The sequence below is a fragment of the Drepanopeziza brunnea genome, assembly GCF_022702325.1.
Source record: "Drepanopeziza brunnea f. sp. 'multigermtubi' strain 214-2 chromosome Unknown ctg1, whole genome shotgun sequence".
Lineage (NCBI taxonomy): Eukaryota > Fungi > Ascomycota > Leotiomycetes > Helotiales > Drepanopezizaceae > Drepanopeziza > Drepanopeziza brunnea.
In genome coordinates this window covers 2,243,605-2,258,206 of record NW_027094064.1, presented here as the reverse complement: position 1 = coordinate 2,258,206, position 14,602 = coordinate 2,243,605, and the positions used below count along the sequence as shown (strand labels likewise).

Below are 14,602 nucleotides of genomic sequence, written 5' to 3'. Positions count from 1 at the left end.
GATCATGATACGAGTATACTCATCTGACATTGTGTCTAGCTCAGTACGACTAAGGTATTTCTTTTTTACCCATACAAAGTGCCTCCTACTAACCTTCAGCTCTCTGTTGCGGTAGACTTCTTTTTTTATCTCGACCACCACGCCGATTTCGAATTACACTTGACGGGCATACTAACTAAATATATATCAAGAGGGTTTGCGACAGAGAGAAAACCGGTGTAAAAGATAAAGAGGGCTTAGTCCGATCGATCGAAAACACAGTATCGCGCTTTCGAAAGAGCGCTTTGCAAACATACCGATTTTATCTATATAAGAGCTACGAACACGAGCCTTTAAAGCTCTACGAGAACGAGAACGATGTTTACACTCGTACCGACTAAGGCCGCTTTTAAGGCCACGCGCACGCGTACACGACGAGTATCAAGAGACAACTCGATGCGAATTCTTAGTTAGAAATGCTTTTCAAGGGCTCATAAAGAGTCTGCGACACCGCGGGATCAGAAACCCGAAGCTGTTTGAAAAAAGAGCTTTTCCTCAACGTGGCTTTTACTCTCGATTAGATAGTACGCTGTATATATTTTCCTTATTTAATACGTCGCCGTACTTTAATAAAAGGTCACCAGGGTCTGAGCATTGCGTTTTAGATACTCGCCCGACGTAAATCAATCCCACTGTTATTATTATGATAAGAGCAAGGCATATCAGCTTAGCGATGGCAAGAATAACTTCCTGTTAGTTCAGATCAATTCCAGTGTGTTGGTTGCGAATAATGTTCGAGGAGTTCTTGCCGATTGCGAAAGGCATGCAGCCGAGAGCCCCAATTCCAAGTAAACAAAAGACTGGTGAGCGAACGATTCAGCTGGAGGTGACAGACAAACCTTTTATATCGCGAAAACATAATGTGTCTGGTGCGGAAAGTATGCTAATATGGCCGAGGCTTTATACGCGCAAATAGCCAATATGATCCCTCCTTGCAAATGCACGACCACTCCTGCTAAAAGCTCATCTATGTCATGTTCATCAATCTTCTTCAATAGATTCCAACTCATCTCGCTCATCTGAGGCCACAATACTATGAATATCTCTCAGCCAGTTCTCCTTCGTCTTCGAACCAACAACTTCTTCTCCGCCTCTGAGTCCTCGCCCAATATGAACAAATTCATCGTCGACTTCCACATCCGTACGAGAGTTGCGTCCGATGAACGGTCTGGGCTTGGTGAATATGAATTTTCTCGTTGGAGCCTTGGCAGTGCTGGAGACTGATCTTGACGCTGCAGATGACTCTTCTACAGCTCTGGAAGAAGGAGCCATCTCTGAGCTGAGGTTTCTGGCTGATGCATTGGCAGCATCGACAGCGGCACCTTCATCCGTACTTGCAAAGCGATGAGTTGAGGTGCTTCCTAGATTTGAGTCCCAAGGACTCGGATTTCGAAGGAATGAGCTGTTATCGGTGACTGGAAACCCCGAGGAAATGGAAGGTCGGCCAGGACTCGCGCCGCTGGGAGACTGATCACTCGCTTGTACGCCTGTGATACGTTCTGTAGCTGCATGAGCGACTAGTGAAGATCCAATGGGATCTTGTTCCGAAGAAGCTGTATTGGCATCCATCACAAAGCCAGGTGCTTCAATCTCGTCACTGCTGCTTCCAAGTACAAATTTTCTCCAGGCTTCATTGACATCTATGGATTTGTCCTCCTCCACAAGACGCAGAGGTGGTTGCATACTTGGCCCTCTAGGAATTGTTAGCGGCGTAGTTTGTAGGCCTTGAATAAAACAGGTCACCCCTTCGTCTGTAGCGTTACGTGCGGGAAGCTCTGGCTCGCCTTCCACCAGCGGTTGACCGAATAACTCCTCATGGTGCGAGTGCTCAGACTGATTATCCTCCACGCCCTCACAGGCCGAAGTACCTTCGCAGTAATACTTCTGCAGTTCGTCTTCCGCTTCCTTTTCCTCCACTTCTCCCGTGTATGGTTCTTCGAGCTCGGACGAGTACGCATCTTCAGCAGGAATAGACATGCTTGGGGGTCGAGGAGGAGGAAGACTCATGCCTGGACTAATATACCCATCACCGGAAGGAGAATCGCGGGATTCTATCTCACCAGGTTGATCATCGCTATCCTCTGGCGCAATCCAAGTTCGCCAAATCTCGTTTTCAAGAAGTTGCGAATTTGAGACTACTGCTCTGCCCACTCCGACCTGGGCTATATTGCTCGCTGTAAATTGCGACGAGTTTGAGCGGATGAGAACGGATCGTTTTGAGCTTTGCGGTACCGGATGATGGATGGAGGTAGAGGACGATGAGAAGGCTACTTTTCCAGGGCGAAGCGTATTGCTAAACTGTGTGCTGAAACCGACTTCTGGTTGTGGTGGGATTTTCTGGGCATGCTGTGCATGATTGCTTTGGAATATTCCCTGTAAATTCGCCAGAGACTCTTCTGTTACACCGGCCCAGCCTTGTTCGTCAGACACATCCAGTGGCACATCTTGCCTGTAGCTCTGATAGCTCGATTGCCCACGGCCTGGGCGAGGACTCTCAGGAATCTGGGTCGAAGCTTTCTTTGACTCCCTTCCCAGCCAATACCCTCGCATGCTCTCGTTGTCTAGGAGCATAATATCTGACGACGACGTAGCCCGAGAACTCCTTTTAACCACCGGCGATTGGTTGTATTTCCTACGTGGAACCGTGCTCGAACTGACTCCAGGTTGAACAGCCCTGCCACCGATAGATATCCTCACATCTGGTATCGAGGGGAAAGTACCTCGCGGTTCTTGTACACCGATTCGAGGGCTGTAGTCGGGATGCTTTCTTGCTGCAAAAGGAGACACCATACGGGAATGCGCCGGGCGGTATTTTGCTTTGTGACCGTTGGATAGCTTCCTCCTCTTGCCAATTTCCTGCTCGTCTCTGGGAGATGCGAAAGCAAGCTGTAGGGGTCTCTGGATGGCAATCCCAAGCCAATCCCCCTGGCGCAGTATCCTCCTTTTCTTGTCCGATAGTGATTCTTCCACTTGATTTTCTCCCGCCGCACTTCCAAATTCTGATAGGGATACCAAATCCTCTCGTTTTCGCTTCACTTTACGCGGTGGAGGGGTAGCGCTATAGAGATCATCGTCTGGAACGCGGTTTTGCTCCCTCTTAATCTGAATCTGCAGAGGAGGTCCCGAGGGACGTGGCTCGTGGAATCGGGAATAATTCTTGGCCTCATGTTTCTGATGAGGAGGAGCGGAGTCGAGTGTAGATTTGTGGTTGTCTCTTCGAATAGATTGACTTCTATCGTAGATTGAACTCGCAGCATAAGGCGTACTGTTCTGTCCGTGCTGGCGCTGACGGTGATGCCCGGGGCCAATGCCGAGGGCTTTGAGAGGAGACTGCTTGTTGGGGATGCCTCCGTTGCGGAGGTTCTGCTGGACTCTTGCAAAGTGCTCTCTCTGCCGCTGAGCAGCGGAATCGGTTGTGGTAGAGTGCCGTTGTAGGCGACCCCCAGTCCAGTTCATTGCATTAATCGTAAATGGGATGGAATCATATTCGCCGGTATGACCGAAAAGAATACGCGCAGATATCTGGCAAAAGGTCGAAATAAAATGCGTTGTGATAAGTGACCAGGAGGATAGAGGCCGCCGCAGACTTGGGAAGTCAGCTTCGCGTTGCCGACCGCTTCGATAACAGTAGCATGAGATCACGACTAAAATTTCAAAAGAGCGAAAAGGAAATACCAAAATGAGATCATTGTGCTCCAGAGAGTGGCCAGGCATTTAATCAGTTTGAAGAATGTCCCCGAGTTATATGCATTTGCAAGACACTCGGCGGCTTTACATTACGAATGTTAAGGGAAAGAAAGCGACTAACATCTTTGCTTCGTTCCTCCGCATTAAACACTTGATTACGCGATGCAAAATGGAGTTATTTCCTGCCAGAAGTCTTTAAGGGATATAGCGAGGTTTTCAAAGATAAATACGCTATATAAGAGCGTACGAGAAATCAGAAAGGATACTTTACCTCAATGAAGAGATGGGAGAGTGCTAGCACAGGATAAATGGCCGGTTTCTTCCATGTCAGCATCATTCTACAAGTCCATCGTACAGTGCCCATGGTACTTGTAGTTACACAGTGATTGTATCTTCAAAAGACTCACTACACTGTCTACCAGCTCCTGCAGCCGGCGAGATATTGCCGAGCCAGTGTTGGAGGTAACTGGTGTACAAAGAAGGCAATAATATGGACTACGGTAGCGGAGCGGAAAAGTTTGGAAACATTGATTTATCGGTCGACGATCTCTTTATCTTTTGTATTTAATTTGTACGCTTCGATAGCAGTAGACAATATTTGAGTTGTGTTGATAGAGACGCAGCGGGCCAAAGATCGTCAGTTATATTTTGGGTCGTCGGGACTAGCCCCACACGCGATTAGTCACCCGAATAACTGGTCACTCGCTTATGAAGCCACTAACGGCATTCTCCGGGGAAATATTTTTTGAGGCTTTATAAAGCTCTCTTCCAGCCGAGGATGCATCTGTTCAGATACGCACGGTGGTGTGGTGTAATGGTAGCACGTGACGTTGTGGCTCTCTGTCAAGAGTTCCATGCTGACCCGTTTCAATCTGGGTTCGATTCCCAGCACCGCCAAGATTAGTTCTTGGATTGAAGATGAAGGTGGTTTGAATCCATCGCGCTTGTCCCTTGTTTTTCATTTTTTTCGCCTTTTTCTCTCGTCATTCGGCTTCCGTGTTGTACGCGCCGAACTCTGGCCGGAGAAATATGACTCTTAGAGTGGGGGCAAGGAGGATGAGGGCCTTTAGCATGTGGAGAAAGAGGGGTATCAAAGACATTCGAGAGCTCGATATTGTTGTTGAGATGCCGCTTAGGATTACTGAAGTAAAAACCCGCCCCGGACAATGGACAGACACTCTGCAGAGGCAATACCTACCTAATATGTCGCCAGTTTTGCAATCAAGCAGGGCAGGGCACACACCATTTGCTGACTGTGGCACCAAAGACTTGTAGAAATCGATATTGGGATTCAAAGTGCGCAGAAAAATCCTTATGGAACTGGCGCCAAACGGCCGGGTATCATGCCTATCCTGTCCTATCCCATGCTATCGTATCATCCTAAACGCCTTTTCACAAACTCAGCCCAAACCCCCAAATCCTCCGTAATCTCCAACATCCTACCCAAGTCCTTGACAGTTAAACCCTTCCAGTCACCACCTTCCTTCAGTAGATTCTGCAGCTTGACCTCAACCACGCCATTCAACCGAATCAGAAACGTGACGTCGCCCTTAGTGTTGCCGCAGGCGAAGATTACTCTCAAGCGCAGATCTGGCTGCGTGGTCAAGACCACGTCCATGTTCTTAGAACGCTGAACTTCAACCTCTTGTAGGAATTCATTCAATTCGGCCTTCTTGCGATCTGTTTTCCGAGGCGGTTCGGGAGGCACTTTTGTGCCGGCACCAAAGCTATTGTTGAGCACCGTGGAGAGGAAGGCGTATTGTCGGAGGGCAGGTAACATCTCAACCAGTTGTTTCGGGTGAGAGAAAGGGAGCTCGGTCAGGGTGTAGCCGAAGTCAGCCTTCTCGATCCATAGCTCGTGTGTCTGCTTTGATTCGAGTTTTACTCCCTCCTTGGAATACGCGGTGACAGTGCGTTCCCGTGGGATGATACGCATTCCATCGTGTTCAATATCATGTGCGTCGAGGGGGAACAGCAACGCGTCGAAATGTGGAGACCCGTAGTATACCATGGGATACGCGGTTGAGGCGTATATCTGACTGGCAAGCGTGTAAGGAACGACGAGCGGCGGGTCGAATTTGGCCACAAACATAACTTCTGGATACTTCTGACCCGTGAGTCCCTCGAGGCCTTCCATCCCATCCGCCTTCGGAGGGTCTGTAGGAGGTAGCAGAGTACTCTCAGGCTCCTGCCAATCCAGCACGGGTCCATTGTCCGGCTCCAGAGCACGATCCTCAGCTGTCGCATCGGCTTTTTGTATATTATCCGAAATCCAATGCTGAGAAACTCGCAATGGAGTATAGACAAGGTCAGAGATTGGCGCACATTGGATTACCAGCGACCAAGTCTTTTCCGCCTTGTCGCTCGCCAATCTCCGTCTCTCCTGCCAATACTCCAAGCTAAGGCCAAGCCTATCTCTTGTATGGATAACTGGCTTCCCACTCTTCGTACACATCGCCGTCTTGACTACGTAGGCATCGCTTCTCCCAGCCATCTCCTGCGTCTCCTTTAGCCTCTCAACCTCCCACAGATGTAGTCTCTCCACGCTCTCATAGATACCCGCAATAGCTTCATGACAGTTCAGCCCCGGGATGACACTCAGCTTATCTGAAGCAGCCAATATCTCCAGATTCGCCGCGAATCGGTCCAGCCTCTTCGTTAATGGGCTCTCATGCGCCTGGAACTGGAGATCTTTCAACAGGATGGCCTCCGCCTTGCTAGTGTGTCTCGTAACCATATCCAGGGCCTCAGGAAACGCCAGGATAACCTTCTTGACGACATCGCGGTCAAACTCGATATCAAGAGATAAAGCCTTTCCCGCAATGATCAGCGTTCGTGGTACTGTAGTATCTTCGATGTCAAAAATCGGATCCAAGCCCATCCGCCTCGCCAGGCGTTCCACTCCGTTCTCGCTAAGACGACCTTTACTCGTCTGCATTGAATCAGTCAGTATGTATCCATAGGGATATGAGAAAATTTTCAATCGTAGCCCGCCGTCTCACACATACCTGCAACATATCTATGAGCTGCCCCATCTTCCTCTTCCTCTCATCGTCATTCCCCATTCCGCCCCCCATGCCCGGAACACCCAGTCCCTCCAGACCCAGCTCGAGTCCCGGCACAGCCCCCAAAGCCATCGCTGCAGAGGGACTGTCATAGCCCACGCCAAATGAAGAATTGGTGGGGTGACCGCCGACAGGATAGCCGTACATCGTATTTGAATTCGTGTTTGTATTCGAGGGTGATTTTTTGAGCTGCTGCGGGGAGGGTACAACCGATCGAGGACCATGAGGGGATAATGCCGGAGGGTGATTCGAAGCTGAGAAGGGTGTCGAGGGAGTGGCCATTTTCGGGAACTTAATCGACGGCAACGGTGATTGGGAAGGTCGTGGAGAAGGAATTATTCGTTGATTTGAAAGAGTTCGATGAGAGAAGGCTGACAGGCTGGTCGACGCGAATGATGCGCGTCTTGCGGCCGCGCCAAGATATCTAATCCATTCACTTCAAACCCCTTTCTTTCAATGAATAAGAACGCGAATTCATGTATTCGGGTGCATTACAAATACTATCTACCCGCAACCGCTACCGAACAATCGTGAATGGATACAAAAGATTCAGTTGTCCCGGAGAAAATGCCAATTCGGCCTGAAACAATACCAATTGCTCATACCCATTCCTCTAATCCACAAGTATTCTCTCATCCAGCGGGATACTCTCATCCGACCAATTTCTCTTCCTATGATCTCCCAGACGATGAATCGGAGTCCTCTGACATGTTTGTAGTGTTATGTCGCTGCTCGAAAATCCTCTTCTCTTTCTGGTACAACAGCAACTCCTCCAATTTTTGCTGAATCTCACTTGCATTCTTCCCTCGTCTCGCGCGCTTCGGAAGCGGGCTGGGAGCAGCCGGAGGAATCAACCTGCCTGTCATTGGATACTTCTCCATGAATTTATCCAAGAGCGATGATGCCCAGGCTGGATGCAGAGTCTCAGCTGTTCGACCGTGTTCTGATTGATTCGGAATCCGACGCGGAAACGGCTTGGTTTTCTTCTCTAGGGGCGGAACTTGAGAATAGCTTGTCAAGGGCACCTGTGGGAGAGGCATCTGTGGGAGAGGCATCTGTGGGAGAGGCATCTGTGGGAGAGGCATCATTGAGACCGGTACGAAGGATATAGGACACCATTCTGGAAGTGGCATATGACACCAGCTCTGAGGCAGGGCAGATGTGTTGATGCTCGGTAACGGGATCCATGCTGGAGGCACTGGAGGCAAAGATTGCGATTGAAATTCGATTTGCGTGTCGACCGGCGCCGTTTGTTGGTCATGAACCTCTTCTGGAAACTGAGTGCCAAATCCAAGTGCCTCAGGTGTACTTTGAAGCCAATCATTTAGCATGCTTGATATTTGAGGAAGGCCCTTCCCATCTGCAGCAAGCTTCGAAGTATCAATCCATATTGGCTCTTGCTGTTTGGCTGGGGAATCCGCGGGGACGTTACTATCGAGTACTCGCAGCGCAGGAGGGATATACTTGTTTGGCCTACCAACAAACGGACGTTCGATGGTCTCTTCACTCGCTGCATGACGCCGCTTTCTTTGCACATGCAAGGGAAACTGCACAGGGTTTGGCGTGTTCTCCTTCTTAGGAGAGATCCCAGCCTTGATATCGGCTAATTTTCGATAGACCGGTGCTGCTGGATTCAGTTTCTTTGCAGGGGACGTGGATTCCTTGTTGATCTCGTTTTGTTTCGAAACCGCGGATCTTCCTGTCGTCTTGTCGTGGAACTTAATTTCCTCCAGGGGCTTCCTGTCCTTCTTCGGCCTTGTTATAACCACAGAGTCATCACCGCTTTCGGCACACTTCATTGCCTCCAGAATCTTCTGCAATTTTTGTCGATCTTCCTTCATTAACTCGGTAGCCATCTGAGCCAACTCCAACAGGCTGTGCTGCAAACCTTTTGTAGGCAAGTCGATCTGTTGCTCTCCCGGCGCCTTGGAAGGTCGATATGTATCTGCCCTGGGCTTGTTGATATCTACCTTGGGGTTGTTGGTTTCTGCCTTGGGTTTATTGGTAATTGCGGCCAGTGGACCGAAATCCACGATCGCAGGATCCCACTTGACAGATTTGACCTCAGGTCGACGAATCCGACGGTAGTGCTCTCGACGATCAAGGAATGCTTCCACATTGTACTCGATGTCATCCTCACTTAATTCTCCATCAGCATGGAACGTCGAGTCACCGACCGGAAAACCAGACGTGGAATCATTATCGGATACGCTGTGTTCTCTCTCAACGCTCCTGGGACGAGGCGTCGATGAACCTCTCATGTTACGGAGGATGAGTTGCAGCTTGTCATTTGCAACTGCCGTTGGTTTCGTGATTGGGTTGGTATTTCTAACGCTATCGGCGTGGAACGATTGTGTCTTTGGGAACGGCTTGTTCTCCTTGTCGGAGTCTCCATCTGAGGAGGAGGTCGCGGCATTAAACTTCATGGTAGGTTGTTCTGGAGTGCGGAAATCATCTTCCCTCTTCGTCGGAACCTTGATTGAGCGATGTTCAATAGTTCCGGCCATTCCCCTGACAGTGGAACGAGGGCTCTGCAAGCTCTGCAAGCTCTGCTTGGTCTGCTTGTTGGTAGCTCTCGAAAATGTGGCGGGAGAAGATTTCGGTGGAGATTTATCACTGGTGCGACTACCAGGTATGCCTTTCAAAGACGTCTGAGGTCGTCTGAGATTTGTGGAGAAAAGTTCCTGCTTTGGTGCCGGTTCTCGTACGATGGTAGAACTTCTTCCAACCTCCTTTCTTGGACTCCGAATCTTCATCCGAGAAGGGGTTGTCGACGAGCCTGATGTGGGAGCAATCCAGCTAGGCTGACCCTTTGATGCTATGTTTTCGTTATGGATTTCGTTCTTGTGTCTCTTACTGTGGCTGCCTTGGACCTCGCGGTCCTTCTCCGTGAGGACCATTGTGCCCGGATGTTGATTCGTCAGATTCGAGAGGAAATGAGCTAAAGCCAGGGATCTGTTGGCCCTGAGGTCAAGGAACGCAACAATAAGGGCGGCTTTTCTTGTGTTCGACGATCGAAACTCGCTTGGAGGGAGTTTGATTTGAGCTCTTCTGCTTCTTGACTGATGACCTTGTGTCGGAGTTGTCAGTCAACCTGCACATGGTTCCCCCATCAAGGAGAGGAGGGGGCAATACGCACAGTTGATAAGGTAATGAAGCGACGCCCCTTGGGAATCCCTCTTCGTATCGTCTCGCAAATGAATATGCTCGACCAAGACAATATGCTGTCCCTAGTGTGCCAGGCCGGGTTCTACAATCAAAAGACAACCAGAACCGTATTTGCGGCAGCAAAAAGCAATGCTATCGATTTCTAACCAAGAATCTAATGCTAGTGCACTGTCGAGAAGGATGGTTTTGCCAGTACCGATGATGGTTTGAAGATTGATAGGAGAGAAAAGTAAAATGCGGAAGAGAGCAGGTTGGATGCAAGTGAGGTGTTCAGGGAAAGAAGTAAGGTCTCGGCTAGTTGGTCAGGGCGTTGGGAACGAGGAAGGAGCAACTTAACGTTGAAGTGAAGACCCTCCATAGCCACAGCTCTTTGGGAGTTTGAAATAAGAGTCACGGTGATTTGAATTGAGCGCTTTGCGGGATATTCATCGACCTTGGGTCTTCAAGCCCGTTTTCTTCTTTGGTGAGCCAGCCCCCTTTAAATAGCTGCCGAGAGTAGATACAGCATATACTAACAACTAACACGTTCAAAATTTACTCGTCTGGAGCGGTATAGCTAGCCTTACGAGAGGTTCGTAGATAGGAAAGTAAGACTTGAGATGTTCTAGAAAAGTACGCTGCAAGCTCAAGCGACTCTGGAGTAAACAAATGATTTGGTCCACAAAACACCGAGACAGTATGATCGATACCAACCCTGCCACACCCACCCACCTTACGCAGCAGCAGCATGCGTAGAGAGCCACTGAGCGAAAGCAGTCTGCAGCTAGTCAGTAAATTTGCGCCTTGGTGAAAGAGTACAACACTCACCGGGTTCCTCGTCTGCATAAACACCGTCCCAGGACCAGTAAATTTGCAGACCAGCCCCTCACCAGACGAAAAACCGGAAATAATACCACCCGAAGCCACACGCTCAAGGATATACTTCGTGTTCCACGCCACTAGGTGGCCATTATCCACAATATACTTCTCGCCATCCGCCAGCTGCACTTCTTGTCAGTCTATGCTCTCCGAACTCGAGGTTTTGAGAGGGAAGAGGTGAGAGGGGATTCTGACATCCTTCCTAATAATCGCCCCCAAACTCGTGATCCACAACAGCCCGTTCCCACTTATCTTGTAGACAAACAGCCCCTCACCAGAAAACATCGCCTTTCCGATACCCTGTCGCTTATACTCCTTGACCACTCCTTGCGTGCAGGCTAAGAACGCATCGCGGCCTACAGACCACTGCTCACTGCCTGCAAGATGGATGTTTGTAATATCGCCCAATGAGGGCGGAGCGAGGAGGAGTTCTCCCGGGCCAGTGAACGTCGAGTGTGTCATATCACCACCAGTGATGAGTTTCTTCATCGAGAACTTGACGTTACCTTTGAGTGTTATTGTTGGTGTCATAGAGATCATTGCGCCTGTCTGGTATTAGCTCATCCTCATTCTTCTCCAACGCTTGGACTTGAGATTCTAATTGGGAGTGGAACACACCAGGTCGCGCAATCAGCGGGCACCCTATCGCCAGCTGACACGTGAGGATACTATTCGTATCTCGGTGACTGATCCTATAGCTTCCACCATTGAATGTCCCGACATCATCCTGGCTCGTGCTGGCTCCAATAAAGTGCTCAGCGGCCGGCGCTCCATGGTCCAAGTTCTGAGCCGCACTTGTATCCAGAGCCGGATTTTCAGGCGGACGTTCTTCCTCTAAATGCGCATAAGCCTGCTGGGGAGGCTGCTCGTAAGCGGGGGATACCTGTCCCTGGGCCGGAGCTACCGGTTGCTGGTAGGATGTGCGGTGGGAGAAATTTTGGGGTGGGCTTTGGTAGTGCTGTTGCACTTGTGCGGGGACTTGCTGTTGAGGGGGAGCTTGGTAGTGTTGCTGGGCTTGGGGAGAGTTGGGCTGTGGTGGAGGGGGGTATGAGGTCCCTGCTTGAGGAGGGCTTCCTGTCTGTGGTGGAGGAGGGTAGTATGCGGATTGTGAGTGAGTGGTCTGCGTAGGAGGAGGCGAGGAGGGAGGAGGAGCATATTGGTGCTGCTGAGCTGTAGGAAGTAGAAAGTGTCAACGACAACCCCTCATATAAAGCTTTAATTGATTTATTTACCTCCATTGTCACCTGGAGGCGCTTCTCGGAAATTAGCAGGCTGTGGAAGATTCTGGAGAGGCTGGTGAACCTACGAGGATAGTATGACATCTAGACGGCTTCCGAAGCTCCCTAACAGCTCTAGGTGATGTATGCAAGATGCCGGACTGGTAGTTGAAGGGATTCGAATGAGGGGTTTTTTTTTGGGCCAAATAAGCAGCTGTTCGACGACTTCTCTTGGATCATCGTCAGCTGCAGCCTTGCTCACCCCGCACCCCGACTTGCGCATCAGCTTCGTACTCACCAATCTTTTGCTCTCTAAGCACTAGCTGGCAGTGCTCTGATTGAACGGTGTAATTCTAAAATCCGAATGACTTGAACACGAGCAGAGTAGAAGTTGAGGAATCGGTTGAGACCGATATAAACAAGAAGACGAAACATCAGAGCTCAGCTCCGGCGGGGTCGCGCTGCAAGCAACTCCTTGGAGCGTCAATTCGGATGGGCGGGCTGTTTCTATTTCCATATTCTCGATGCAACGAATGGGCGGCAATTGGCCAGCCTCTTGCCAGGTTGCCAGTCTACCCAATTACCTACAGGCGTGGCCTTGGGGGTTGTATGGATGGAGGATTGGTAGGCGAGGCGAGGCGAGGCGAAGCGAGTGTAGCCGGGCGCTTAGAACATGGCCCTCACAAGCTATACCAGCAAAGTTCCTCGAACTTGGCATGAAATAAGCCGTCTACCTCGTACTCCGGTGCGGATCATCTGTCGCTTTCGCAAACAACTTTTCATTTCAAAACCTCAACAAGGTCGTAAAATCATTAATGCTTTCTTCCAGTGGCGAGGTACCAATTATGTGTTGGTAATAGTAACCTTCATTCTTCGTCACTAAGGTTTATCTCAATCTCCATCTCTATCGGAAAACACGACCAGATTTCAATCTCAGCGAGTCAGATCTCGAAGTCTTTCAAGTCACAGGAGCTGTGCTACTGCGCGTTTGCCTCTTGTAGCGACCCGACTAGCCATACTCAATACGGAGAGCCCAAGTAGCCATCGTGCTTGGGTAAAGGCTCATTAGCAAGTGACTTTTAGTCCAGGCAGGCACCAATACAATTTAAACTACACACATGCCAAGGTTGCACCCAGGAACCACTGCGCTTCTGTGCTTAAATCCTTGAGTCGATTCCTGCGTGATCTAACAAGCTTGTCAACCGCTATGTACTTATTTTTTGAGACCCGTCAAATGCAACCTTCAGAGTGCTATCGGCCCAAGCCCATGCTCAGTGTATGCATTCCGCCTAACGTTCCCATTGAGAAATCGTAGCATCATAATCCCCGAAGCCTGGTGCAGAAAGTTAACCAGTTTAACCTTGCTGTCTGCGTCTCTTTCCGACTTGGGCAGAGAATCCTGTCTTGATGGCCGTGACCGAGCGTCGGGATCCGCAGGAGTTGCAAGTGATGAAGTAAAGTCTGTTCTCTCCTTTGTTGAGCTCGGTGTCTGGGGATCTGCAGGTTTTACAGGTGACATATTCCACTGTCTCTGGTTAGTCTTTCAGTTAAAAAATAAGAGAGTTGGTGGGCTTACTGATGTATCTCCTCAGAACATTCTCAATCTGCTTCTGCTGGAATCGACCCTTGATAACAAGGCGTCTGCTTCCATCAACCGAACCGCTCGTACCTAACTCGGCAAAAAGATAAGATGTGACATGCTCATCAGTTCTCTTCATGCGCTTGCAGATCTCGGCAATATTGGCGAAAATCGTCTTCTTGTTTCCTTCGCGGAGGCACTGAGGAGGCGGGATCTTGTAGCTCCTCGAGCCGCTCGACGCATGGTCTGGGTTCTTTTGGGCGAGGAGGACGAAGAATCGAGACAGGAGTTGTTCGTAGGGGATCTTTGTTTCCGAGTCGTGTTGCCAGATTCCAGTGCCCTTCACCATATCACCCTCATCCACGACCTTCTTCTCCGTAGCAGCTGCGGCTGGGGCCTCTCCCTCCTCGGCATCATCGACAGTAAGCGCGGCGATCTTGGCGGCGAAGGCGTCCTCGGTCTCCTTGGGCTTCTTGCTCTTCTTCTTCTTCTTCATCGACGAAAGATCCAGCCCGCCATCCTCCGCAACAGCCTCGCCACCCTCACCCTCATCCTCAGCGTCCTTGGGCTTCTTGCTCTTCTTCTTCTTCATGCCCTTCAACATGGCTGCAACATCGTCGTCGTTCGTGGGCTCGTTCGCGCCGTCATTAAGGCCTTGTACAGGGTCAGTAAATGCCCCCAAAGCCTGTGATAGACGCGGAGTACTTGGTGAGTGTGACTGCGCCGTGTCCTTCGTATCGTCGTGCCCGTCCATCATCGTGACTGCTCCGTTTTTGTCGACTACCGTGGTTCCCTCGCTGAATGCTACGGACTTGCGGGGCTTGCGTTCGGGGGTTTTGATTTCCTGAGATGTGGTGTCACAAAATTGCTGCGTGGATTCGGGTGAGCGGGGGGGTCCATGCAATTGGCAAACTTACCGTGTCAGCCATGATTAAGCTGGTAAGAACCTTTTCTTCGCCAGATATTCGCAGAAGACTATGTTTTGGCAG

General features: G+C 50.0%; 5 protein-coding genes across 6 annotated transcripts; all 5 read right to left on the bottom strand.

Moving 5' to 3' along the window:
• Nucleotides 1–1,020: 1,020 nt before the first annotated feature.
• L3040_000414 (uncharacterized protein) lies at nucleotides 1,021–3,495 on the bottom strand (the record flags this gene model as incomplete). 2 transcript variants are annotated; one of them, XM_007292462.2, is made up of 1 exon in its annotated part: nucleotides 1,021–3,495. In XM_007292462.2, the coding sequence occupies one exon, from the start codon at nucleotides 3,493–3,495 to the stop codon at nucleotides 1,021–1,023; it is 2,475 nt and encodes an 824-aa protein (XP_007292524.2). The 2 variants fall into 2 exon arrangements, with proteins under 2 accessions (XP_007292524.2, XP_066013195.1); XM_066155145.1 differs by having other exon boundaries at nucleotides 1,021–2,610.
• Nucleotides 3,496–5,101: 1,606 nt separating this feature from the next.
• On the bottom strand, nucleotides 5,102–6,938 carry L3040_000413 (uncharacterized protein; the record flags this gene model as incomplete). Its single annotated transcript, XM_007292463.2, has 2 exons — nucleotides 5,102–6,658; nucleotides 6,735–6,938. The coding sequence occupies 2 exons, from the start codon at nucleotides 6,936–6,938 to the stop codon at nucleotides 5,102–5,104; spliced, it is 1,761 nt and encodes a 586-aa protein (XP_007292525.2).
• Nucleotides 6,939–7,462: 524 nt separating this feature from the next.
• On the bottom strand, nucleotides 7,463–9,691 carry L3040_000412 (uncharacterized protein; the record flags this gene model as incomplete). Its single annotated transcript, XM_007292464.2, has 1 exon — nucleotides 7,463–9,691. One exon carries the CDS (start codon nucleotides 9,689–9,691, stop codon nucleotides 7,463–7,465), a length of 2,229 nt encoding a protein of 742 aa, XP_007292526.2.
• A 980-nt stretch (nucleotides 9,692–10,671) lies between these two features.
• L3040_000411 (uncharacterized protein) lies at nucleotides 10,672–12,139 on the bottom strand (the record flags this gene model as incomplete). The annotated part of the gene is made up of 6 exons (XM_066155143.1): nucleotides 10,672–10,716; nucleotides 10,767–10,940; nucleotides 11,013–11,362; nucleotides 11,436–11,987; nucleotides 12,050–12,070; nucleotides 12,124–12,139. The coding sequence occupies 6 exons, from the start codon at nucleotides 12,137–12,139 to the stop codon at nucleotides 10,672–10,674; spliced, it is 1,158 nt and encodes a 385-aa protein (XP_066013194.1).
• Nucleotides 12,140–13,389: 1,250 nt separating this feature from the next.
• Nucleotides 13,390–14,542, bottom strand: L3040_000410 (uncharacterized protein; the record flags this gene model as incomplete). Its single annotated transcript, XM_066155142.1, has 4 exons — nucleotides 13,390–13,559; nucleotides 13,611–14,267; nucleotides 14,319–14,457; nucleotides 14,531–14,542. The coding sequence occupies 4 exons, from the start codon at nucleotides 14,540–14,542 to the stop codon at nucleotides 13,390–13,392; spliced, it is 978 nt and encodes a 325-aa protein (XP_066013193.1).
• Nucleotides 14,543–14,602: the final 60 nt, after the last annotated feature.